The sequence below is a fragment of the Penicillium chermesinum genome (assembly GCF_028974085.1).
Source record: "Penicillium chermesinum strain IBT 19713 chromosome Unknown utg000003l:1.0-5111272.0:1.0-5115320.0, whole genome shotgun sequence".
Classification (NCBI taxonomy): domain Eukaryota; kingdom Fungi; phylum Ascomycota; class Eurotiomycetes; order Eurotiales; family Aspergillaceae; genus Penicillium; species Penicillium chermesinum.
In genome coordinates, this window is record NW_026695313.1 from 2,288,236 (window position 1) to 2,312,499 (window position 24,264).

General features: G+C 51.2%; 14 protein-coding genes across 14 annotated transcripts; 7 read left to right on the top strand and 7 right to left on the bottom strand.

Annotated features, from left to right (window-relative positions):
* Nucleotides 1-1,103: 1,103 nt before the first annotated feature.
* N7468_003780 (TLC domain-containing protein) lies at nucleotides 1,104-2,560 on the top strand (the record flags this gene model as incomplete). The annotated part of the gene is made up of 3 exons (XM_058473077.1): nucleotides 1,104-1,187; nucleotides 1,230-2,027; nucleotides 2,084-2,560. 3 exons carry the CDS (start codon nucleotides 1,104-1,106, stop codon nucleotides 2,558-2,560), a joined length of 1,359 nt encoding a protein of 452 aa, XP_058332080.1.
* Nucleotides 2,561-2,982: 422 nt separating this feature from the next.
* On the bottom strand, nucleotides 2,983-3,546 carry N7468_003781 (uncharacterized protein; the record flags this gene model as incomplete). The annotated part of the gene is made up of 1 exon (XM_058473078.1): nucleotides 2,983-3,546. The coding sequence occupies one exon, from the start codon at nucleotides 3,544-3,546 to the stop codon at nucleotides 2,983-2,985; it is 564 nt and encodes a 187-aa protein (XP_058332081.1).
* Nucleotides 3,547-4,021: 475 nt separating this feature from the next.
* Nucleotides 4,022-4,219, top strand: N7468_003782 (uncharacterized protein; the record flags this gene model as incomplete). The annotated part of the gene is made up of 1 exon (XM_058473079.1): nucleotides 4,022-4,219. One exon carries the CDS (start codon nucleotides 4,022-4,024, stop codon nucleotides 4,217-4,219), a length of 198 nt encoding a protein of 65 aa, XP_058332082.1.
* Nucleotides 4,220-4,222: 3 nt separating this feature from the next.
* N7468_003783 (uncharacterized protein) lies at nucleotides 4,223-5,159 on the top strand (the record flags this gene model as incomplete). The annotated part of the gene is made up of 2 exons (XM_058473080.1): nucleotides 4,223-4,447; nucleotides 4,566-5,159. The coding sequence occupies 2 exons, from the start codon at nucleotides 4,223-4,225 to the stop codon at nucleotides 5,157-5,159; spliced, it is 819 nt and encodes a 272-aa protein (XP_058332083.1).
* Nucleotides 5,160-6,133: 974 nt separating this feature from the next.
* N7468_003784 (uncharacterized protein) lies at nucleotides 6,134-6,883 on the bottom strand (the record flags this gene model as incomplete). Its single annotated transcript, XM_058473081.1, has 3 exons — nucleotides 6,134-6,232; nucleotides 6,292-6,658; nucleotides 6,720-6,883. 3 exons carry the CDS (start codon nucleotides 6,881-6,883, stop codon nucleotides 6,134-6,136), a joined length of 630 nt encoding a protein of 209 aa, XP_058332084.1.
* A 951-nt stretch (nucleotides 6,884-7,834) lies between these two features.
* Nucleotides 7,835-8,802, top strand: N7468_003785 (uncharacterized protein; the record flags this gene model as incomplete). Its single annotated transcript, XM_058473082.1, has 2 exons — nucleotides 7,835-8,064; nucleotides 8,124-8,802. 2 exons carry the CDS (start codon nucleotides 7,835-7,837, stop codon nucleotides 8,800-8,802), a joined length of 909 nt encoding a protein of 302 aa, XP_058332085.1.
* Nucleotides 8,803-9,332: 530 nt separating this feature from the next.
* N7468_003786 (chitin deacetylase CDA6) lies at nucleotides 9,333-10,871 on the top strand (the record flags this gene model as incomplete). The annotated part of the gene is made up of 2 exons (XM_058473083.1): nucleotides 9,333-9,651; nucleotides 9,712-10,871. 2 exons carry the CDS (start codon nucleotides 9,333-9,335, stop codon nucleotides 10,869-10,871), a joined length of 1,479 nt encoding a protein of 492 aa, XP_058332086.1.
* Nucleotides 10,872-11,436: 565 nt separating this feature from the next.
* On the bottom strand, nucleotides 11,437-13,342 carry N7468_003787 (uncharacterized protein; the record flags this gene model as incomplete). Its single annotated transcript, XM_058473084.1, is given in 3 exon segments — nucleotides 11,437-11,897; nucleotides 11,912-12,937; nucleotides 13,021-13,342. 3 exon segments carry the CDS (start codon nucleotides 13,340-13,342, stop codon nucleotides 11,437-11,439), a joined length of 1,809 nt encoding a protein of 602 aa, XP_058332087.1.
* A 678-nt stretch (nucleotides 13,343-14,020) lies between these two features.
* Nucleotides 14,021-15,676, top strand: N7468_003788 (Metallo-dependent hydrolase; the record flags this gene model as incomplete). Its single annotated transcript, XM_058473085.1, has 4 exons — nucleotides 14,021-14,291; nucleotides 14,343-14,473; nucleotides 14,550-14,835; nucleotides 14,883-15,676. 4 exons carry the CDS (start codon nucleotides 14,021-14,023, stop codon nucleotides 15,674-15,676), a joined length of 1,482 nt encoding a protein of 493 aa, XP_058332088.1.
* A 1,032-nt stretch (nucleotides 15,677-16,708) lies between these two features.
* N7468_003789 (uncharacterized protein) lies at nucleotides 16,709-17,164 on the bottom strand (the record flags this gene model as incomplete). The annotated part of the gene is made up of 1 exon (XM_058473086.1): nucleotides 16,709-17,164. One exon carries the CDS (start codon nucleotides 17,162-17,164, stop codon nucleotides 16,709-16,711), a length of 456 nt encoding a protein of 151 aa, XP_058332089.1.
* Nucleotides 17,165-17,726: 562 nt separating this feature from the next.
* N7468_003790 (uncharacterized protein) lies at nucleotides 17,727-18,929 on the bottom strand (the record flags this gene model as incomplete). Its single annotated transcript, XM_058473087.1, has 1 exon — nucleotides 17,727-18,929. One exon carries the CDS (start codon nucleotides 18,927-18,929, stop codon nucleotides 17,727-17,729), a length of 1,203 nt encoding a protein of 400 aa, XP_058332090.1.
* An 821-nt stretch (nucleotides 18,930-19,750) lies between these two features.
* On the bottom strand, nucleotides 19,751-20,646 carry N7468_003791 (adaptor protein STE50; the record flags this gene model as incomplete). The annotated part of the gene is made up of 2 exons (XM_058473088.1): nucleotides 19,751-20,335; nucleotides 20,431-20,646. 2 exons carry the CDS (start codon nucleotides 20,644-20,646, stop codon nucleotides 19,751-19,753), a joined length of 801 nt encoding a protein of 266 aa, XP_058332091.1.
* Nucleotides 20,647-20,651: 5 nt separating this feature from the next.
* N7468_003792 (uncharacterized protein) lies at nucleotides 20,652-21,356 on the bottom strand (the record flags this gene model as incomplete). Its single annotated transcript, XM_058473089.1, has 2 exons — nucleotides 20,652-21,013; nucleotides 21,140-21,356. 2 exons carry the CDS (start codon nucleotides 21,354-21,356, stop codon nucleotides 20,652-20,654), a joined length of 579 nt encoding a protein of 192 aa, XP_058332092.1.
* A 2,263-nt stretch (nucleotides 21,357-23,619) lies between these two features.
* N7468_003793 (uncharacterized protein) lies at nucleotides 23,620-24,077 on the top strand (the record flags this gene model as incomplete). Its single annotated transcript, XM_058473090.1, has 2 exons — nucleotides 23,620-23,817; nucleotides 23,877-24,077. 2 exons carry the CDS (start codon nucleotides 23,620-23,622, stop codon nucleotides 24,075-24,077), a joined length of 399 nt encoding a protein of 132 aa, XP_058332093.1.
* Between the last annotated feature and the right edge of the window lie 187 nt (nucleotides 24,078-24,264).

Genomic DNA, 24,264 nt, shown 5'->3' on the forward strand with positions numbered 1-24,264 from the left:
GGGGGTTTGCTGCTAGGAACATCGTACGGAGAAATAGCGACGGACAGCTACGCAGTAAGGTTCAGTTGACTCACCATGTTTATTTGCCCATTTCCTATTTTGGATACACATCTTTTACTATAGAGTAATGTCTTATTTTAGACAATGAGATTACGATTCAATTAGATCAGCCAAGTTTAGTCTGTTCGATTTTCCCACCTCGGTATCTCTGGTGATATAGTGCTAAAATTCAATTCTAGGAAATATCCCAGGATGACAGTCAAATCTACCACATTCTGTTCACCGATTTCCTCACTCTCTTCCTAGTCTTAGAAATTGAATCATCGATAAAAGGTGGGACAGATTCTTTTTTGATCCTTATAGGCGGGATACCCAGGGAACGTAAAGGTTGGCAGGAGGTGCGCAACTTTTCTATACGCGAAAGAAAAAAAACGTCCAGCACAGGATTCGAACCTGCGTGTCCGAAGACATTCGCTTAGCAGGCGAACCCATTAACCACTCTGGCAACTGGACGAACTGCTTACAAAGCGGGTCAGTAAAGGCAGTAAGTTGCTGGATATTACGGAAACATGCCACCTACGTCATCACTTTCCTCTTCCCTTGTTTTCCAAGCCGAAACCTTTTTCGAGACACGCCCTTGAAACGGATAGCTACATAGGATGAGAACACCGTGTAGTACAGTAGAGTGCAAACAGCCGTTCTAATGGCTCCATAGCAGTCCGAGCTGCGATCTATAATGAAAAGGAGGTATGCCAAGACTGGATGTCGTGTTCGTATATTACGGGCGGACTGGAGCTCAAGTCCCATGTTACTAGAAACGCTACTCTATCATCGCGGACCGATAGATAGCAATGGATTCTAGAGCAAATCTCCCGATGAAGTTCTCGTAGAAAGTATGGTCCTTGTTCACAAAAATACAAGTGTCTATCCGTAGATCGGAATGTAATTCCACGATCTCCTCCAGAATTGATCGACTACATCTTTCTTTTTCCACCCCTGCACGTGAGAGCGGATGGATCCTCATCGTCAGAATCTCTTAATCTCCGCCTCCACGCATTTTCTTCCCCCAATTCTCCCCGAGCAAACCACCCACATACGCCACAATGGTTCGCCCTCGCGGTAGGTCGAACCTGGGCGTAGACATCCGCGGCGACACTAGCGCCCCCGCGATGTCCACCATGAACGACGTCAGCCCTGTTGAGCCTACCTCCCCGACATGCATAAGGTAGGCGAATGCGTTCCTCGTCATGCTCCACGGTCTTCGGTCGCATGCTAATACGACTCTCGCGCAGCAATTGGACTCCGCAGTCTCCGAGAAGTCGAGCAAACCGCATGCCAAAAAACGCCGTGCTCGCTCCCTCCTCCATCGGTTCGCGGATACATGCCTCAAGTACACCTGGCTCTTGCCGCTGCTTATCACGGTGTTCCTGCTGTCACTCTATGCAATTAACCCCACCACGTCGAATCCCATGCACAGCGCTATCTTCCTGTCCTATCCTCAGCCGCCCAAGTACCCCGGCGGTCCTGTCATGTACGGAAAGGGCAAAAAGGACATTGCTTTTGTGGCCTTCTACACCGTCGTCCTCTCCTTTACGCGCGAGTTTATCATGCAGCAGATGATCCGTCCTCTGGCTGCGTATGCCGGAATTAAAGGTAAGGGCAAAACGGCGCGCTTCATGGAGCAGGTGTACACGGCCCTGTACTTTGGAGTGTTCGGCCCGTTTGGTCTGTACGTTATGAAGCGATCGGATATCTGGTACTTCAACACAACGGCCATGTTTGAGGGCTTTCCTCATCGCGAGCATGAGGCTCTTTTCAAGGCATATTACCTCCTCGAGGCGAGTTACTGGGCACAGCAGGCCATTGTGCTGCTGCTGCAACTGGAGAAACCGCGGAAGGACTTTAAGGAATTGGTCGGCCACCACATCATCACTCTTGCATTGATTGGCCTGAGCTATCGTTTCCATTTCACGTATATGGGTCTCGCTGTGTACATCACGCACGACGTTTCAGACTTTTTCTTGGCTGTAAGTATGGACGGAAAGGCTATAATGAGATTTAGGGTCCTGACAATTGTTTCTAGACCTCGAAGACGCTCAACTACCTCGACCACTGGATCACCGTTCCCTACTTCGGCATGTTTGTAGGCATGTGGATCTACCTTCGCCATGTTCTCAACCTGAAGATCCTCTGGGCTGTCTTGACGGAATTCCGTACCGTAGGCCCCTTTGAGCTCAACTGGGAAACTCAGCAATACAAGTGCTGGATCAGTCAATACATTACCTTCGCTCTCCTCGCTAGTCTGCAGGCCGTCAACCTCTTCTGGCTATTCCTCATCCTGCGCATCCTCGCCAACTACATCTTCAACAGTGTCAAAAAGGACGAGCGCAGCGACGACGAGTCCGAAGAGGAGGAGGTAGAAAATGCGGCCGAGTCTAAGGCCGCCCTGGTCACGGGGGTGGAATCTTCCGAGCAGGAAAACCAAGTCCCTCCCGTACTCGTCAATGGAGAGCCTGCACCCGAGCTGCATAACCTGCGTTCTCGCTCGGGGAAAGCATGAGCGGCCTAGGTGTGGAAAAAGCCCTCTCGGTGACTACATCTGGCTCCATGCCCCAGCCTGTGGTCTGTCGCATTTGACTTGTTACTATCGCCGCTACGGGGGTTTTCCCACCCCCTGTTTATAATTATGCATTTTCGAAGCTCGGGTCCTATTGCAGTCGCGGGGCTGAGCTTCTGCATTGGGTGCGTTGTGCGGATTTGAGATTCCTTCGTGCACAGTCATTTCTCCGCTTGTCATGACCTTGAATTCTTGTTTCTTTTTTCTCTTTCCCTTTTGCATTCGGTATGGCTGACGCGCTTGGGATGAATGTATATGATCACGGGGGAGTGTGTATTTGGCACGGATAGTATGATTTTTAGGACCCAAGGAAATAATTTACATGGAATTATTCAGCTTTTTGGAGTGTATTAGCGTTTCAGATGTCATAATGGGAATCCGAATATGCTATGGTAGGGAACAGGCTCGTTACCGCTATCGAGCTTTTTCTCTGTGTGGTGTAAAGTTGAAGACCCCCGGTGAGTTGCGCCTTGTTGCTCAGCCCCGCTGGCATTAACCGGCACATTCATATTGCTCAGTGAAAGCCATGAATCATGTAAAAGAATGCTTTCTAGGATATTGGTCAGCACCGTCTTGATATCTCGGCTACCAGTAGCTGGAGACTTGGAACATCTGCACGCACCTGACGGCCGAATAACTCCCTGGTCGGCAGCTCGTCGAATCGCCGGTAAATACAGAGCGCGTAGGTACTCATCCGACAAAACATTACTCCTTAGAGGCGGGGCCTCGTCATCAGAACCAACTGCTAGTTCTCGTGTAGCATCAGAGTCCACTGCCCTGATCGGCCTCGGGGCTGACTCGGGCCTCGTCTTCTGGAAAGGTGCATATACACAGCTAGCAGCAGCCCCGAGTCTGGTGCATCGATCACAGGGACTCTTCCGATCACATCTGCGCCTGTGCCGGACAAGCGGGTTTAGCATGCGACGCATCTAGAAATCATTATACGAAGAACCAGGCTTACTTCTTGCGCCGACACTCCATGCACGATAGTTGCGGCTTGTTTCGTTTGCGGCTGGGCGGAGGTTGGTTTGTTTTGTCCATGAGTGGGGGATTAGGGGGATAAATGTTTCTTGTGGCCAGGTGGACTGGCAGAGGTTTAAATCATCGAGAGTGATCCGATCCCGATCGTCCGCAAAGGTGGGGGCCGATCTGGCATGGTTCGCTTCTGATTGCTGGGAGCCATGAGATGCTGACACTTTAAGAGCTACGTGGAGTTAACAGTGCTCATGGGGGTAGGGATTGGGATTTAGGAGATAGATCTGCTAGCTGGATGTTCCGGCAGACACTGGCCTGGTGCTGCTCTTTAGTATATAGTTCTCATGAACCCCCAAGGTCGTTGTTAGTACTCATAGCTCCCTCACAACTGGAGATCATTCAGATTTCCACTACTATGAAAAGATCATAATGACTGGAAATAAGGGAGCTTACCAGTCCTCCCAGAAAGCTGCGTCCTTTGAGGTCAGAGATGGCCCTCGACCTCGCCCTGGCACAGGTCAAGTCATTATCCGCAACCGCGCCGTTGCCCTCAATCTTATCGACACATGGATTCAGTCCCGCGGCAACATGTACACATGGCTGACATTCTTATTTGTGCTCGGTTAAGACATGGCGGGCGAAGTCGCCGGAGTCGGGAACGACGTGAAGCGATTCAAAGTTGGCGACCGCGTGTTAGCCTTCAGCAGGGCAGCCGAGAAGGAGATCAACGACTCTGCCCAAGGAGCCTTTCAAGAGCATACTGTCGCGTACAAAGACCTCACGTCACGAATCCCGGCGGATCTTGGGTTCGAGAAGGCCGCTACGCTCCCACTGGGCGTCGCGACCGCTCTGAGTGTTCTTTTTGATGGCGCCCAGCTTGGACTCCAGCCTCCCACAGAGTTCTACCCGAAATCCACGAGAGAGACTGTTATTGTATGGGGTGGATCAACGAGTGTGGGATGCAATGCTCCAGCTAGCCGTTGCAGCTGGCTACGAGGTGTTCAGCACAGCGTCGCCCCGGAAGCACGAGCTCGCTCGCAAGCTGATTGCCACCAATGTCTGGGATTATAAGAGCAAGACAGCCGTCAGAGATAAGATTGCGGCTCCGAAGGGGGAGGCTCTTGCCGGCGCTGTGTCTATTGGGGCCGGGGCTGCAGACAAATGCATCTCCATCCTTCAGCAGTGTCGATTGGTCTCCATGATTACCTTTCCTATACCCCATGATGACCGGCAGAGCTTTCTCGTGCTGCGAACTGCAGTTCCTTTCCTATACGCTATAATTTCATTCAAGATCCGCAGCATGTTCCAGGGCTTAAAATATAATCTTGTTGCGATTGGCCTTACACTTGAGAACGGGGTTGCGCGGGAGGTATTCACGGATTTCTGGCCCAAGGCGCAGGAAGCTGACAATTTTGTGACTTCCTTCAAGCCAGGGGTTGTTGGAAATGGAGTGGAGTGTATTCAGTCTGGGTTTGCGTTGCTGAGGAAGGGTATGTCGGCTAAGAAGCTCGTTGTCGCACTTTGCATGGAAGTATGTCTATTTGCTTATATACTGGTATACCACTAATTTACCACTTTGATTACATATGAATAACGGGAGAGAATTAATAGGGTATCGACCCCATAATGAGAGGGAATGGAGAGAACCTATGATCAATTTGTGCGCTTAGCATGCCGCCATTTCAAGTATGCGACATACAGACTCCGTTCCAGCCTGCAGCTTCATCTGGAGACCCGTTATGGTCTCTAAGCCCGAGCCCAATTCCAACAAATCCATTGCAGGAAGAGGCGTGCTTGGATGCGCGGGCATACTATCCGAATGAGTATACTGCGGCCTGGTATAGAGTTCCGTAGCAATATTTCAGAAGGCAACCGCGAGGGCAAGCTTTCGATCGAGACCACTCCCTGTATTCTTTTCATCCTGGTTCGCTGGACTGGCAAATAATTTTGTCTAGAGATTTGCAACTTTTAATCTAAATTAGTCCAAGGTCACGCGTAGCGAACGGGAGAACCCTCAATCAGCGGTGATTCCGAGAGCTCGTTCCCCGATTGCAACTTGGAATAGCAGCCCTACGGGTGAGTATCACCAAATTCCAATGTGACAATTCTGACAAAGTTAGTCAGGAATGTTAAGTGTTTCCGGATTCAGGGCCTGATCTCGGAAAACGTCTACCCTGACTGGAAAATGGCCCCTGTAACGGCTACTCATCAGGGAGGGAAAGCGCTCATGATGTGCCGCTTTATGCCAATGAACGGTTGTCGGGCGTGGACCCATGCCCTATGTCTCCATGTGACTACTGCTGCACGTTGAGAACACCGTACGAAGGGGCTTCGGTCACACAGGCCACTCAGGCTCAGATTGAAGTTATATTCTTGCTATGGATACATGGATGAACAGATTACACGGAAAGCGCGTTTCGGGGTTCCAAGTCATATCTTGACATAGATATTTGTAACATTCGTTACCTCGTAAAAAGGCAGGATTCTACAACAGGCCATCTCGGAAAAGACAGCATCGTAGATGGTAGGTACGTAGGTACCTTATTCATCTGCCTTAGAACTGGCCTTGTCAGAACCAGACGACTCTTCCTGCTGAGAAGAATTGGACTCTGATCCATCGGACTGATCGGCGGATTGTTTCTGTAAAGAAATGGTGAGAACTGTAAACAGCTAGTTATGGGTCTCTTAGATGAACAAACCTCATCATTGCCAGACTCGGCAGAGCCTGATTTCTCGCCATCGTTCTTCTTCTCTTCTGCCGGAGACTTGTCTCCTTGTTCCGACTTGTCGTCATCCTTCTTGTCCTCCTTCTCATCATCTTTCTTCTCTTCAGAAGCCTGCTCAGGCTTCTCATCTTCCTTTGACTGTTGCTCTCCATCAGCAGTCTCCTTCTCAGCTTCAGGAGCAGAGCTCTCTTCCTGAGATTCTTCGGCATCAGAATTGTGGGACTCTTTGCGAACTTCTCCATGTGCGCCGCCATGGCTGTCACTGCGTGACGGCTTCGAAGGGCCAGAATAGATAAGGTATCCAATAATAGGACCTCCTATCCCAAGAGACCCAAGAAGCCTGTTGGAAAGAATCGCACGGTTAGCAATTGGAAGATATAGACCGAGACCAAGGTACGTACCACGGCAGATCACTGGTCGAGTGATCATCATATCCTTTGTCCTGATGCCCGCTGGATTTGAATCGGCGACCAATCACCTGGGAGGATCTTGTAGCCAAAGGAGCTGTGCGGAAAGCTCGAGCAGCATTGACAGCCTGCAGAGTTGAGCGACGTGCAAAGACCATGGTGGTACGATGGGGGTGATCAAGAATTGACGAGGCGTGAGAGGGTGAGAAGAGAGGAAGAAACATCAACGGGAGGAGCGGCACCGGGGACCAGCCTCCCCAGCTCTGGCACTAAACAGGAATAGTAACGGCATCGTAAGACCAGTTCCCTGTATATCCTGTTGGTCTGTGCGGTGGTGATGTAACCCCACAGGAGCTCTACATTTGAGGCATGCACGGCAGGGTCTCCATCGAGATTATTGGAGGAAAGTTTTCAGGGGTGACACGCTTCCCTCTCTATAATATATTGGCCATATTGCAAATAATTCGACCATTCTGGAGAGCAATGGCACATTGAAGCAGCTGGGAAGCTCGGACGGCCGTGTGGAGATGGCTGGAGCTCCCGCCTATCAGATTAGATCAACTATTGCATCATCCAGCCCCGGGACCGCCTACGAGACATAGTATTCCACCCACCTACTATGCAAGGACTAATTCAATGAATATGGTATGCTCCATGAATGACAGGTGTCTTTTGTATTGCTCAGCGTTTGATCTTCAAGGAAAAGGAGAAACTCATCACGAATCTTGAAGTTCGCTTCGACTTGCGCTCCAGGAATATCTGCCTAGTCACGAAGCATGCAATGGCACCAACCGAATGCGGACCTTCAAAGTATCTTCTATGTATTTTTGGTTACCGTCGCTACCTCCATTGCGAACACTTACAGTGAGAGAAAAGGACCAGCAATGAATCATACATAGATGTGTCACGTGTGATAAGGCATCACGTGTCAGGAATGGCGCGTGTCTCCTGATGATCCAGGCGGCAACTCCCCGCACGTCCGTAAGTGGGCTGCCAATTTACAGGCCTCCTGTTGGAACCATCTCGCTCCCTTCAGCGCACCGTTAAACTTCCTACTGCGACTGTACCTGTAGCTACTCTATCAAGCTAAGCTGGCCCTTTCTGGAACCATGGTGGACCGCCATGTCACCCAGCAGAACATCTCCAGCTTGCTGCGCAAGCTCGAAGACTCCGACTCGGATTTACGATACATGTCATTAAATGATCTTCACGGGATTCTCACGAGTCCCCAAATAGCGACCCTTGGACCTGATAACCGATCAGCAAACGAAATCTCCAATGGCCTCCTCAAGGCCCTTGACGATCAGCATGGCGATGTTCAAAACATGGCTTTGAAATGGTTCGCATCACGGGCCCTTGGACATTGATCTTGTGCTAACCCTACCTGTCATGAATTAGTCTCGGCCCACTAGCGCTCAGGCTCCCTTTCGAGCTTCTCATTCCGCTTCTTGAGCAGTTGAGCAACCTGACCACATCCCAAACCATCGACACCTCTGTCCCTAATACCGCCCTTCGCACGATCGTTGACATGCTTCCCCGGCCCCAACCCGGCCAACCCGCCAGCAACAGTGTCATGGTATCATATCGGGCTGTCTCACAGGTCCTCATTCCCCGCCTGACCGGTCCCACCAAATCTCCCTCCGGAAGACGCGGATCCATGGTGCCGGGTATGCTTGAAAAGGACGCTTCGAAAGGGTTCAGCAGTGATGCCATTGACGTGCTCATCAAAATTGTTACGTGTTTTGGACCTCTTCTCCAAGAGTCGGAGCTAGACGCTTTGCAGGGAGCTGTCATGGCCATCATCAATAATGACACTGCTGGAACCGTTGTTACCAAGCGAGCGTTGGCCGCCATATCCGCGCTAGTTCTCCACTTGTCCGATGCTCAGCTTAATAAATTTGTTGACGAGATCGCCAAAGACCTGAGTTCAAACATTTCGATTGTTCATCGTCGCCACCTGATTGCCCTGGTTGGCACGATCAGTCGAAGTGCCCCGACGAAGATCGGCCCGCATATCCCCACGCTTGTTCCTTTTGTATTTGCCGCATTGGGAGAAGGGGGCGCGCCTTCTACCTGAATTGGTTTCTCATTCTCGAAAACCAAGTCGGGAAGAGATCCCCCTGCCAGCCAAGGTGCTTGTCACAAAACGGATCCTACCCCATAGAGTCTGATTCGGCGCTCGAAAATGATTCTGCATTTGCTCATCCGCCATCATCATGGCATTGCACAATTTACACGGACTAGTGTGGGAGCATGAATTGCTTGAAGCGAAACTTTCACGATTTTCAAAAGGTATACTAAACTTAAAAGCACAAAGCGTACAGCATAACAGAATTGAACGACACCCATATTAATGATTATACCAAGTACAGAATACGTGTATGCCCTCTTTACCGGGAGGTTGCACTTTAGTAGGCGCTTATGGAGTCCACGGAGGCTGGTAGTGGAGTTGCTCTTTCCTTCCATTTCGGCTGGTGCTTGCCTTCCGCGAGAATCGATGTTTGTGCTGTTCTTTGCTTCCCCTTGTGTCTTCTCCCAAAAGCATTTGTGGTCTCCAGTGTATTCTCCATTTTGATACTCATTTAACCCAATCCGTATCAATCCAGGATGCGTTCTTATCATTTCTTCATCCCAATTAGTCTTGCACTTACCATCCTTCCATGCCTGGGCGCGTCGGTTACGGGTTCCGTCACGATTGACGAACCTGCTGAGCCAACTGTCGACCAGCGGCCGGTCTTACTCACTAGTCAGACTGAAGACGGAGCATCGGAAGCAATTCCTCAGTCCGACAGTGCCGCGGATATTGATGAGCATCTTCCCGTCTCACACCTCCGCCGAGCTTCTGGTGAGGTGACCAAAAGCCTCGAATACCGATGTGGGGAGAAATGGGGAAGATGCCCCAGTGGGACCTGTTGCTCGAGTGTCGGTGAGTAGTGTATCCTGAAGAAGAAATGTGCGTCGAGGTTGACATTCTGTCCGTTCGGAGGTTTCTGTGGCACGACCAAGGCACATTGCCGGTCTCCAGACTGTCAGATTGATTTTGGCAATTGCGACGCTCATAAAACCCCCAAGGGTCCTCCTACTAAGGAAATCCTACGTCCTCACATCGGCGCAGTTCCGTACGGACCTGAGGAGATCCGTTCTTGTGCGGTGCCCGGCACCGTTGCTCTGACATTCGACGATGGCCCTACCCGATATACCAACGATCTGCTAGACCTGCTGGACAAGTACGAAGCGCCATCCACCTTCTTCATAACCGGAATCAATAATGGTAAAGGCCAGATCGACGATCCGGATCTTCCGTGGGCCGCCTTGATTGAACGTATGCTCCTCAGTGGGCACCAGGTGGCCAGTCACACCTGGTCTCATGAAGATCTCAGCAAGGTGACAGCTGTACAACGTGCAGACCAGATTGAGAAGAATGAAGCTGCGCTTCGCAATGTCATGGGAAGCTTTCCCACCTATATGCGTCCTCCCTATTCCAGTTGTGCTAAGGATTCTGGCTGCCGCGAGCATTTGGGAAAGTTGGGTTATCACATCATCTTGTATGACATTGATACCGACGACTACAAGAACGATCATCCGAACTTGATTCAACGCTCAAAGGACATCTTCGACCAAGCTCTGTCCGCTGCTAGTCCCGCATCCAAGTCATGGCTCATCATTGCTCACGATGCTCACGAGCAGACGGTCCATAATTTGACAGAACACATGTTGAAGACGATGGCGCGTCTCGGCTACCGTCCCTCCACAGTCGGTGATTGCCTCAAAGACCCTCGGGAGCTATGGTACCGCAAAGACAGCCGCTGGCCAGGTCACCGCAAGAAGAAGGGCCCCAAGAAGGCGGCTCCTATGCAGATTTCTGTTGACGGTACTTGTGGAAAGAACTATACCTGTCTGGGCTCCAGTTTTGGTATCTGCTGTGGCAACTGGAGCACGTGCGGGAATTCAACTTCGCATTGTGGCCCTGGCTGCCAGAAAGAGGCCGGATATTGTACAATCGAGGCACCACCAAACGGAGATGCATGGGATCCCAATTTTCCGCACAAGAGCGGCAAGTCGGAGGCCGATTCGGACTATCGCAGTGTTGGTACTGCGGCCGCGACGTCGCTCTTCTTAGCAATGATGGTGGCGTTTTGGATGTAAATCAATTTTGGGCCCTTGGAGGCCGTTGGCGGAAACCATCCGCTGGCCTGGTTTGTGAACTTGGCGGCTGTCTGTGGCCGTATTATTCCCAGCTTGGTGTTTTTCTCGGTCTATGTATTATATCCACCTACGCTCCTTGCTTTGATGTTTCCAGTCGTATGTCCTATTGTGGAGGCTCGTTCGAGGAACTTGCGCAACTTCTGAGTGACCTCGGAACTTACTGGCCTAGGTGCGGTGTTCCATCAGATGAAAAATGTTAGTTATGATTCTTATTTGTGTGCACACTAGAAGTACGGTGGAGGTAGGGAGTAGGCCCATGGTTCTAGTTTTGGAGGTGCCAGCATTTGAATGCACGAGACTGGGTATTTCCTGGAAACCATGCAGAACAGTCATAGTATTGAAACATCAAGACGGAGGATGAGGAAAGCAGACAAGAGCAACGGGGTATATCGATAAAAGCAAAACAAAACAGCAAACTTCCGAGTAGCACCCTAACCCGGAGACAGAAAGAGCTGACTCCTAAAGGGGCGCCCAAATGGTGAATTCGATACTCGGCATCCATCCCTCATTTCCGCACGACCTTGAGCAACGGGGCAATTCGAGCTCGTTTGGATAGTCCGACACGATAGGGCACTTTGCCTGCCGAAAACATCGGACTTGGTCTGTCCAAGCTACTGCGCATACTGGCTGCGGGCGTTTTAGGAAGCTCACCAGGCTCGGCTTTTGACGGGGCTTCTTGTTCAGATGTCTTCGGCTCTTGGTTTTCTTGGTTGTCAGGCGGTGCATCTTTGCTGTCCTTGCCCGTGTTTGGGTTTGATGCGTCGCCGGCGGTATCTTCACTTTTGCCTGCTTCAGTGCCAGAGACTGCGCCGCTGGTCTCTGTTGCATCGTTCACTTCTGTAGGCAAGGGCTCTTGGGCGTGTCTTCGGGTACATTTTTTCGCTTCCTTCCGCGCTTCTTCGGAGCAGGTCTCTCTGTTGATGGTTTGGGTTGTTGGTTCATGGTTTGGGATGTCTTCGGTTCTGCCTGTGGAGGGTCACATGGCATGGATGGCTGTCGTTCGGGCTTTAGGTGGGAGTGCCCTTGGCCTTCCTCCGTTGCTTCAGCGGATTTGGAATCTATCCATATCACATCATCGTCGGTAGCAGTCGTGCTCTCGGTCTCGGTGGCCTTTGCCCGCTTCGTCTGTTTCTTTTTCGGTTCCTTTGTTGCCTTCTTTTTATCTTTAGTGAAGTTGGGGGTGTCGGCGCTAGTGACTCGTGAAAGTGCGTTGACGTTCAAAACCACTATCTTGCTTGCCGGCATCTCTGAGGCAGTAGTATCACCCGAACTATCATCCGCGGTAGGTATGCCAGCAGCTTTGGGGGGCCGGCCTGGACGTCGCTTTGCTGTCGGCTTGGTTGTAGAAGTCAGGTCTGAGTCTTGGAACAAAGCAAGCTCGTCGTCTTCGTCTTCGCCCAATGGCTGCTTCTTTGGACGGCCGCGCTTCTTCTTCGCGCCGGCCACTTCCACGGTGGGAATAGGCAAGGCGAGCTCGTCGTGGGTGTTTCCCGGTGATTTCTGTGGAGATACCAGACCAGACGTTTGATCCTCGTTCTTGGAAGTATCCGGCAGTGGTGATATTACTGAGGAGAATGGTTCAGTATCATGGGGTGAATAAGTAGCGGATTGAATTGGCTTGGCTTGATGCGCAGCCTTCTTGGAAAGATTATCTCCGAGATTTTCGGCGAGTTGTGCCGATGGGGAGAAGCCGGAGATATCTTCGTGCGCATCCAAATTGGTGGAGGCTGCAGGCGTGCTGAATCCTGGAAGGAGTGGCTGACCCTGCGGGAGGAGCTGGGTCGCCTCGTAGGGGCCATTTTGAGGTGCATGAGTGAATGCGGGCAAATATTCAGTTGAACCCCCGTAGCGGGGGTATTGGAATTGTTGGATTGTTGGAAAAGAGCCCGGTTGGGAAATCTCGCTTGGGTAGAATGTTGCCGTAGACGGGATATATTGACCTGCATTGGAACCCTCGTCGTCGAACAGTCTTTGCTGTGCAAGACCTATTTCAGCCATAGTTGCACCTGAAGAAGGTTCATTAGCCATACATTCGATTGGTGGTAGCCCTGCAGGACTAGGCGTATAACGGCCTCCACGGACAACTCACCAACTGAGCCACCCCCGCCTCCATCGGCAGAGGGAATCCACCTTTCTTCACGTTGGCGTTGAGATGAGGTAGATAGCGCCTGGGTTCCATCTTGGGACTGGAGGAATTGATCGAAATTGACACTCAATGCTGGACCTGGCACTTCCTCCGTGACTGGGTAGTCAGCTTGCGCGACTGTTTCGTATGGATCTTTGTTGCTTGCATCGTCGCAGTGATTTGCGGGAGACCCGAGGTCTTGCAATGGGTCCGTTGAGGCGGGGAAATCGTCCTCAATGAGGGGTTCTTCCTCATCAGAGTCTTGGATGACTCTGTCCCAGCTCATCAGGGGCAATGCAGCGCGTTGGGACGCAGAAGCCGACCTTATCAACTTATCGACGCGTTGGAACACGAAGCCACGTGATGATAAGATGTCCGGTGCTCGTCCTTTCTGCCCACACGCGAGTACAATCTGGCATGTACGCAGTACAAACCATGTCTTCTGGTTGCACAGGTGGGAATTTCCACAATATCAGATCTCCGATCAGGCTTTATTGGAAACTACCGGACTCGATAGGGCAAATGCATCATTTATGTCAATAGCGATATTTGGGTTCAAGTTCCTTGGTATATAGTGGCCCCGCGTGATGAGCCTCGACGGGTTCTTTGGGTCTTGGCCCTAGGCCCATTAGTGGATTGGGGTTCAAGCTGCAGGATTGGTCGGCCATATAGAGACTCGACATGACGTGTTGATGCAAACTGCATCGCACCAGGACCCACCTTAACCGGGCCAGGATCCTGTCGTTGTAATTGTTTGCATCCGCGTTGATGACCATCGACACAGCGTACAGAAGCCAAGCATTTCGGAGATATCGTCCTCCAAACTGCTCTCTCCGATTCAAAGATCCGAACTTCCGAATCCGCCTGACATCTTACATGTCAAACCGGAACGCCTAAGCACTTCAATGGAACTCGCTTCCTCAACTAGGGTTTGATAACTCGTGCTCAAAACATTCAGTCAAATATGTCGATCCTTCTTCGCAATGCGACCATCCTTGTTCCGTCGGGAACCCCGAACGGCTATGTCGTCCCATTGCGAGAACACTCACTCCTCATTGAGGGAAGTAAAATCTCCCAGATTGCCCCGCATGTAGAGCCGCCGGAGAATACGGAGATAATCGATTGCTCAGGCAAGATTGTCTCTCCTGGCTTCGTCGATACGCATCACCACGTGTGGCAAACGCAGTTGAAAGGCCGTCATGCCGATCAGGCCCTTGTGGAATATTACCCAAATGGTATGCAGAGGAAAATAATTGAATTCTGAACAGCTGTTGAACCTTCCACAGGCAACGCCCAACATGCAAACTATACCGCAGAAGACATCTTTTGGGGGCAGCTAGGAGGCTGCCTCGAAGCCTTGGATGCGGGTACCACTACCGTGGTGGATCATGCTCATATGAGCGAGTCTCCGCCCATAGTAAGCTAAATTCTGAGGTCGCGGGGTACGATAAGAACTTGGACCAACAAATTATACAGCTTCAAACGCAGTCGAGGCTACTATTGCGTCCGGTATCAGATCTGTGTTTTGCTATACCCCGACAGAGCGAACGAAGACATGGCACCCCGAGATGAGCGTGGACGGCAGTTTGCTCGATGATTGGGTCATAGACCATCTGAAGAAGCTTGCAGCACTGGCACCCTTTGGTGACGGCCGTGTGGAGCTGGGGCTGGGCTTCGACGGCTTTATGCTCCCTAAAGAGCAGGTTGTGCCGTTCTTCCAACAAGCTCGCGCGCTAGGCACGAAAGTCATCACTTCGCACTATGTTAGGAAATACTTCGGTCGGTCAAAGCACGGTGCCGCATAGCCATACGCTAACCAACTTTAGGGGATGAGTCGCTGGTAGACAAGCTAGACTCATACGATCTGCTTGGTCCCGACATCCTTTTGTCCCACGCTTCCAATCTCACTGAATCCGATATTCGGAAACTCAACAAGGCTAGAGCTTGGATCTCTACAACCCCAAGTACAGAGTTACAGATGGGCCACGGCGATATCGTTTGCTTCCGAGAGGGTTGTACCGATATAAGCTCCTTGGGTATAGACTGTCACAGCAACAACTCAGGCGACATGGTCTCACAGATGCGCCTTGCCTTGCAGCACGAAAGAGCAACGCGCAACGAGCAGCTCATCGCCCAAGGCAAAAGTACCCGATCACTTAATATCTTTGTCCAAGATGTTTTCCGATTAGCTACCATACAAGGTGCCCGGGCGATTCACGCGGAGGATCGACTTGGGTCTCTTGAAGTCGGGAAACGGGCAGATATCGTCGTCTTTGACGGAACCAGCCCAGGAATGATTTGTGCGGCGGAGCAAGATCCCGTCGCAGCTGTTGTGCTTCATTCTTCAGTTCGCGATATTGAGACCGTCATCGTCGACGGGCATGTTCGCAAATCGAACTCAAAAGTGGTCCCAGTATATGTGAGACCATCTTTGGAGGAATCCTTTATTTCCGAGCAAAGGCTTGAGTGGAATCAAGTGGCAAGAGAACTGGTAGCCAGTAGGAAAAGAATCGAAGATGCTGCTGCCGAGTCCGGGTCGAACTTTAATGACCGCGAGCCTCTTGTGGAGGCCTTCATGAACATGGCTCATATGGAAAAAGCGAAGTTTGTGAAGCTGTAAGGATGTATAATCCTGGTGTCTACCTAAGGGAGTGTATTCTTGTGATGAGCTTGTTCATATTTCGATTAGGCATGCTGATGATATTCTTGCTGCCTTTGACAGCCGATTGAATGACATTTTGAAATATAAAACAGAATAATGGTCAATAATGCATCAGAAATCATGCTTTGATAGTAGAAGCCATCTGGTCACCATTCTCCATGTGGATGAGTGCTTTGTATCCTCCACTATACTTCTCCCTGCCTCATGACGACCGTCCTGGCGCGTCCTAAAAGCCGGACGGGGTGTTCTCACAGATACCACTTTGGCATGTCATCCAGCCTTGCTGATTTAGAACCTACCACTTGAAATCCAGGAAAATCCATTATACTCATCATCAGCCGAATTTATGCTGGGGACCAGAAGTCTAGAAGCGCCACATCCGCAGAGATATCCACCCTCTCAGCTATACCCACCCCATATTCGTACTATTTAGGAAATATTGATGTTTGGTGATGCCTGAATATCAAGCGACCTGTATTTTACTCGTAAAAATCATGTGATTCCAGCTAGAACAACATTGAATGGTCATGAAATATTTTTAAGGCATCTATATCACCGCTTTTGGCAAGTAGGTTTTTTTTTTGGTTGGAGGGGCATAGTATCGCCCTAAAACAGGGAGGATATGATTCTGCGAAAGTCTTGTTCGGTGATCACGATGTCACCTCCGCCACGTCTGGCGGGTCGGTCATATAACGCAGCAAATGGGAGAATCATAGGAGCCCCGAAAACGGCAGCAGGTGTCATCTCCAATTTGTGTCCAGAGTATATTTGCTGAGCGAGGATCGGTGTGTGGGGGCTTTGACGATGTAGACAAGCTATATCTGCTCGCCTGGGAGGGCGGGTGTTTGACGGCGCTAACTGCCACTGTTCAAATAAGACGGCGGTTCCCTTGATACTGATCACAAGTACAATCCGCACATCCCCATTTGAAGCTGTAAACCACCACTTTGCGTCGTGCCGGAGACGAGGGAGGGACTCGGACACGCCAGTCTAGATAACTAAGGTAGGCCAGCCCTGGAGTTGTCCGCGAATAGGCCGGCGGGATGGCGGAACGAAGACTTGATCGCCTTGCTTACCCCGAGTAGGAGTAGGCTTGTAAGTAGTATGTCCTAGCCATATCGCATTATCAAACTCGATTCCCATTGCATAAAGTTGACGATCAATCGCCGTATGGAGCTGGCCGGTAACAAGTTCGTGGGAGGGGGATAGGGCTATCTGGATAAGGCCTGTAGTTCCCTCCCACTGGAAGCGGTAGTTCACGTTTCCTAGAATACCGTGGCCCTCGTCCTGTTTTCGAATTGTTGATTTTGGCAGACCGAGGACAACTAGCCACTGGTTTCCCCCTTGGTTTTCTTGGAGCAACTGTAGAATAGTTTCAGCGTCGACGCGGAGTCGACTGAGTCGAGAAAAACTCCGCACTATGTATCCATCAGGGAGACAATCCATTATGGAAGGAAAAGCAGAGAGGTGAGGTCGTGAAAGATGGAACAAGATTTCTGGTCATCATGCGACAGGCAGTGACCGATCTATGACACTTACCCACTGGTACTGAGGGATTAGAGTTGTTGGCAACAGTCTGAGCTCAATGACAATCAGTTATCGCTCATTCATCTCTCACTTATCCCTCTCTTGTCTGGCATGTAGCACTGAGAGCTGCTCTACAACTACTAGTAAAAGCCTTCAGAACTTATCGAGATCCTATAATCAAGGTTTATCGGCCTCCGCCCCCTGCGACACCTGGTCCCATACCGACTAGTTGCAGGACCTCAAGGCTATCGATAAGGGGAGACCAACTCGAACTTGGGAAATAATTGATCTTGGCTATCTATCACTAATATAACTTCTCAGGGGAGTCGCATCCCTAGTCACCTGCGTGCTCCATATATTAGAGATGGGGGTTAGTTGTGATCTCCACTAATGCCGCACCTGTCTAGACATTGGCCAACCACTTGACTAGGTAGCAGAGAAGAAAGAACCCCCCCATGTTCACTCGTTGTTTCACTCTTTTTCAACAAGCTAGCTTCAGCCACGCCCTCGAGACCGTATGATCACTCAAGCTCTTCTCCCGCATCTCCTCCCACGGGGTTATATCCTCCCACGAATAGATCCTCTCGCAGCTCCCTACCGATTCAAAAGCGCTCAGCAGCGTCGTCGTCAGCTCTTCCAAACAGGGATCCGACAGAAGACCAACAGAGAACATCCGCCAGTCATCCCACAGAAACACCCCCAGTCGTCTGTACGGAGCAACATCCATCATAGTCCGCGAATACAGTCTCCCTCCCCCGCCGGCCAACTTATCTCGACTTTCTGATCGGAAAAACCGCATCTGCCCTGGCGCCAATAATTTCGATCTTGCGTGCGAGAGCCAGGTCTCCGTTTTGTAAGCTTTGGCGGGAGCAGCCGGTGGGCTCCAGAAGCGAAATTGCCTCTCTATTTCAGCAGGAGGCTCCAGTGATCGGATAAAAGGGATGGAGGAGTGTCCCGGGAACCCCCAGGCTGCGTCTGAGAGCCAGTTGGATTGTGCTTCATTGGGGGCGACTGGATTAGAGCAGTCAAAACCCATTCCCACCAGCTCTGAGGCGACGGCCCATATTTGCTCGGCCATAAACAGATCTATGTTATTCCAGTCTCTATAGTGCTGGACTATGCCATCCGGCTCCATAGGTGTATTGTGGACGTTTTGGAGATCAGCATAATGTTGGAGGTGCCATAGTGCCCACTGGATACGATACTCTTCAATCCAGGCAAATGGCCTGCCGGCATTCCGACCGCGAATGGCGTTTGGGACGTCCCCAGTATCTTGGGATCCTACCGCAGCGACTAGATTCGCACGGAAACGAGTGAGGCAGATACATGAAAGCCGTTGAATCCGGGCTGCGGTATGGAGTACGTGGGCTGCAGTGTCAGGGTTGCAGATCTGTTCTCTGATTTCGGGGGTACCGAGGTCGAGTTTCTTATACTCGTCGACGCTGGTATAGCAGGCTTGTAGACTGCGAGCTAATACTATGCTTGATACCAGCCTCCGAATCTCGGAGGTGAATGTGACCGGGTGTGAGGATAGTAGATAGTGTAGTAGGGGATAAGGATCAGCAAGGAACACAGCTTTGACTTGTGGAGAAGCACGTATCAGGTTTTCTACACTCGCAAAGTCGCCAGTGTTCCGAATGATTTCCTGAGTAATCTCAGCTGGGAATCGCAGAAACGGGTCCATGATGCGAATACTGTGAAAGAAAGACTGACATGGAAGAAACAGGACCGAAAGGTGGTACGTCAGGGAGGGGAAGTAAACAGGGCGCAACTACGCTTAACCTGCTTGAATGGGCCCAGAAGGGCAGTTTCGAGCATCATTGGCTCTGCAAGGGAGGTGGTACTTGCGTTAGGAAACCGAATACTATGCTCTTACTCTCTTCTATCTGTCTCTGAATGCCAAGATCTTTCATATTCATGGTTTTTCATTCCTATTATTTTCAAGTACCTAGGTATCTCTGCTCCACCCTTCTGAAACTCCCAATAATTAAGGCCGTTCCAAGGGTTGGGGTTCCCCGCATACCCCTTACGCCCCCACATGAACTTTATGGGGATCCGGAAGCCCGAGGGCTTGATGTCTTCAAGTTATGAGGTTTGAACTATACGAGCATTGGTCTTACTGGTATCTCTAGAGTGTGCTGATGTGGCTAATGTTATGGAAAATTATCATCGTGGACATTGCGCGGACATTGCCCGCCCAGAACCTACTGGAATGGCGTTGGAAACAACCACAGGAGACCAGAATACAAAAGAATCTCTGCCTTTTGAAAATAGAGCCATTTCCATGCTGACGTGTATCGGTGAGCCCAGCCCTCGCTGCTAACAATATTTCAAGAAAGTATATGGATCGTCATCTCCGCCTGAAGAGCCCAAAGAAAGGGGGGTAAAAAAAAAGAAAAGACAAATGCAACGAATCGAACAGTAAATACAAAGGCTAGTCATGAAAGGCACCGGGTATCTCAAGCTTAAGCGACACACAAATGCAACGAGGTGACTGAGACAAGATTACAAGACACCGCCTGGTAAATTGATCGACGCTTGTCGCCCAGTGTCAAACCCGGCACTGTTCGGGGCCGAGGCAGGGATCCCGGCTGAATATGGGTTGTCCGATTGAATCTTCCGCAGCATAAACATGGGCTTGCGGCCCTCGCGTTCAAGTTGCTTGAACAGGAGAAGAGGTTTCTCGTCCAATTGGAGGCATCGTTCCTGGTCTCCGTACACAATATACAATGCATAGTCTTTGGGATCGCTGTGGATGTTGTACTTCCGCAACGCGGCGGGAAGCACCTTGTAACAGGGGTCTTCCCAAGAAACACGGAATGACTTGAAGATCTCTACGCTGCTTGGGCCGGGGGTGCGCCGCCGGCACGTGATTGGCCCTGGCAGGGTAGACGGGGTTTCGGTTCGGGTGGGGCCAGTTGGGCCAGGCGTGAGTCGATCACCGCGCGATTGCGTTCTTGGAGGGTCTTCCGGCGGGTCGTGCGTAAGCCGACTACCGGTAGCACCAGGCTGTGTGTAGAATCGAGGGTTCAAAGTTTGTTGTTGGGCAGTATGGTTGGGCGAGGTTGGCGACGTAGCTCCTGGAGAATGCTGTAAACCACCATTTACCGAAGCCATGAGATGGGATGAAGCGGCCACGGCCGCGGGGGAGGGGTCCAGGCGCGATCCATCATGGTGATTCCTACCTTCGTAGAATGAAGGGGGATGTGGGTCGGCGAGTTGGTCTTCGGAGTAGTCCCACCGTACGTGCGCTTCGAGAACGCACGTGCCAGTTTTGATGAGGAATTCTCGGTTAAGGTGAGCGAAGAAGTATTGGAGTGGAGAGTCGGAGAGTCATAGTGGCCATCCGACGTGACCGAGGTCGACGGAGGGGGGAGAGGTTGAGATCGGTCCTTGGCCATTTTGATCATGGGCAAGATCTCTTCCGTAGCCGCCGGTATTCATCGGTCAAGCGGCGAAGATCTGACTCGATTGAGTAGATTTTCTGGTCCCTAATCTGGATGGATTGGATGAGACGAGTAATATCATGCTGGGTAGCGTTTTCGTTCGGGCTTTGGTCCGCCGCTGGCGAAAGAACGATGTTAGCTCCGGGACGGGTGCATATATGTTGGGTGAGGGAAAACGAACAGAGTGGGATATAATGATCCACGTCAAGAGGAACATTCTGTCTGATCTTGATCTCATAGACGCTTTTTAAAATGGTTAGACGATGTCCGACGCTATTGATGCCCATTTCCTTCAATTCATCATGCTTGAGCGCAATGAGCGCTTCACCAACAATTCCATTTTCTAAGAAGGATTAGTACCTTGAGGCCGATCATTGCATGGCTGGCACTCACCTCTGAAAGAGCCACAGTACTGCAACAGGCTCAAAGATGTTAAAAAGCTCCACACAATCATCGGCAGTCCAGTTCGAGATCAATCCTCGTGGTGTGCGAGGGCCATCGCTCGGGGGGCCGAATCGAGTCGGCGTGTTCTCGGAAGAGGGGATGTCTGAGTCGGTGGGGGAGGCCTCGGAATCGGTTTGAAGGTGAGGGGACGTAATGATGCTGCGCTCGTACTCATCATCTGCATCTGAATCCGCGTCGTGGTAGGAAGTGTGGAGAGACATGGCTCAGGAGGCTGGGAGGGTACTAGGCGAAACTGGGGATACGAGATGCGTTTGATGAAGCGCCGCCACAGCGGCGTAGTGCGGAATGCGTAGGCTAATGCAATAGTTGAGGAACGCAGGAGCCAGAACGTTTGCGACGAACGCTCAAGATGACAAACCTGATTGGGTCGACACGGAGTCAGGTCAAACGGCGGCAGGGGTCGGCATTCGCTGGCGCTTGTCACAGATGCAACTGTTATATTTGTAGGCAGCTGGTTTGTTCCTCGGAAGAGTCCCAAGAAACAGTCACGAGGTATGGCGAAAGTGTGCGCTACGTTCGATCGTAGGCGCCGAAGCAGAGCGGGGAAAGCTGCCCGGCGCGAAAGGATGGACTGGGCCCGGGGCGGTTTGAACAAGCGGGAGAGAAGGGTGACCAGGATCTCGCGTGCGTTCCTTTCCGTCAGCAGCAAAGAATCGTAAGGAGCCGAGAGGGTCGATTTTCGAGATATCTCAAGAGAAGGACGCCGCTTCAGATGGGACGAGCCCATGGGGCTCCACGTGACTGGGCCTGGACTCGGTAGCTTTGCCGATAGTGTGCCGCTCTTTTGTATACGACCACCCGGACATTTTCTCCCGTTCTTTGCGGATTGAAACATGGGGGATTTTACAAACTGTCAAATAGTCTGCAGAAGACAACAGGATCACTATTTTGTCATTTTTGGCTCGATGTTGGTGGGGTAGGTTCGTCTGCGTATGTCTTTTTTTTTTCACGCCCTTATGCAGGTACTATCCTAGACCCGGGTGTCTTAGATTTGAAGATACCCCAGAACCCGGAAAGGCGAAGAATGACTTGCCTACTTATTATGAAACAGTATGCTCAGATTAAAGGCAGACCCGGATATCCGCTTATTGGAAACACTTGCATTGGATCGGAAACTACTAGCCGTCAAAGTGCACACATTTCGGACTATGGGTTGTTTCCTATCCCATCCTCCATTGGTTCATAAAAGCCTGCTATGGTCCCAAGGAATATAATAGTATCAGCAAACAAAGAGGCGTAGGTCACATTCAAGAAATGCAGCTGAGATACTACCTAACTCTGCATGCCTTCTAACTGGGCAGGGTATTTCCAGGTCCTAGATTTGCTGCGATTTCTGCCGGCATTACATACCCATTTACTACAGGTCCGAACCATTAGCCCCCCAGGTTTAAGTTTGAGTAGTGTATCCTGGTAGCGTAGCTCTATACTTTATAGAAGGATATTCAGAGAAGGCAACTCCAAATCACTTGCCTCTGCCATGGGAATGGTTGGCTTCCTTGCTAGTAATGGTGCTCTGGTGGCTGACGGCGCTTAGCGTCTTACCCAGATGAGCAGGAATTGCTAATTAAACATACATTGTATACGTCTCCGATATCATGAGCCCTCTAGCGCATAGTCCCATACAATCCAGAAACCAGGCTCCCGCTGAATCCTCTTGTGAACCTCTACGCCAGCACTCGAAGTATAAGCAACATTCACCGCTCGCATCGCCATGCTCCACGCCGATTGGCCTGTGCGTCCATTCCGATCGGGGGATCAGGCTCGCCGTACATTGTGAATTGGCTTATATATTTCTTTGTTCTTTGCCTATTTTCTTCGTACCAACATCCGAGTGTGCAATGGGTCAGGATCTCTGACCTGGTGTCTTTTCTCTTCGCCCTGACCCTATTCTTTCCTTCCGGTATTAACTTTACCTCCGCATCCATCTTTTTTGCGCCAGCGTTGCGCCAGTGTCGACGAGGCTCAATCCCATATCCTTTACTACAACGTGAGTTGCTAAGACCCTCCACGGCATTAGCACCGCGACCCCCCCCACGCCCTTGTCAGCCCTAGCTCGCCACAGCGCTAATTAAGATCGCGGCGTTCGACAGAAGCCGGACCGCGGAACCGCTCCTCGTTCTTCATACCCACTTTTCCGTGCGCCGGAAACGCCAACCAATCCTTCGCCAGGCCCTCGAGGGATCAGTGTCGCTTCCCTCAAGGAAACACGTCTACATCCAGGGGGGCAGGTTCCCCTTCTTCGTTGGCGCCACCCTCGCCGATCCCGACCCGCCAGCCGCCGGCGCATACGACATACCATACCACCCAGCCCTAGGCCTTCCATAAGAGGCGCCGTGCACCAATTCAGGGAACCGTGGTGTATTAGAAATTGGCCGAAGAGCCCTCTCTCCCTTGCACCGACGGCACCGAGCTCTCTAGAACCTTCCCTGTGGGCCTGAACCCCGCCCCAGCCTACCTTCCATCATGCCTTCATCTACTCCAGACGCCCTCGAGTCGGACCTCCTCACAAAACTCGCCGCAACCTCCGCCTTGGAGGAATTACAAGAGACCCTGCTCGGATCATTACATCGTGCTGGCTGGACAGAGCGGGTGACCAGCTTGGCGACAGAGCTTTTGCGGGCCCACCGCTGCGAGACCTTCGACGACGTCCTCGACGCCGTGGTCGCTTCTGCGGAAGGCCGCAGCCACCCGCATTGGGCTCCAAAAACAGCTCAGAACAGAACGGGGGAACGAGCAACGGGACGACAGAAGGCAAGGCCAACGGAACAAAAAAGGACGGTTCAACGAATGCGGAGAACGCACCTTACGACCCACTGAAGTACATTGAGGAGGTAGATGTGCGTATTCCGGATACAGTTGTAGACGAGGGGGGTGCGAGGCTTAAAAAGCATACTGCGGGACATGGTCGATCTGGAAGATGAGGCTCCTAATGGAGAAAGGAAATAACGTGGGTCTTTTTTCGCCTGTGATTCCTCAGTGGGTGCGCAAATTTGCATGGTGGTATGGCCTTTCCTTCATCGTTTCTGGTTTCTGGTATCTGTCTTCCTTCTTGTTCATGGAGTCTTGTCGGTTTCTGGGATTTGTTACGGCAGATACAAGCATGTGCCC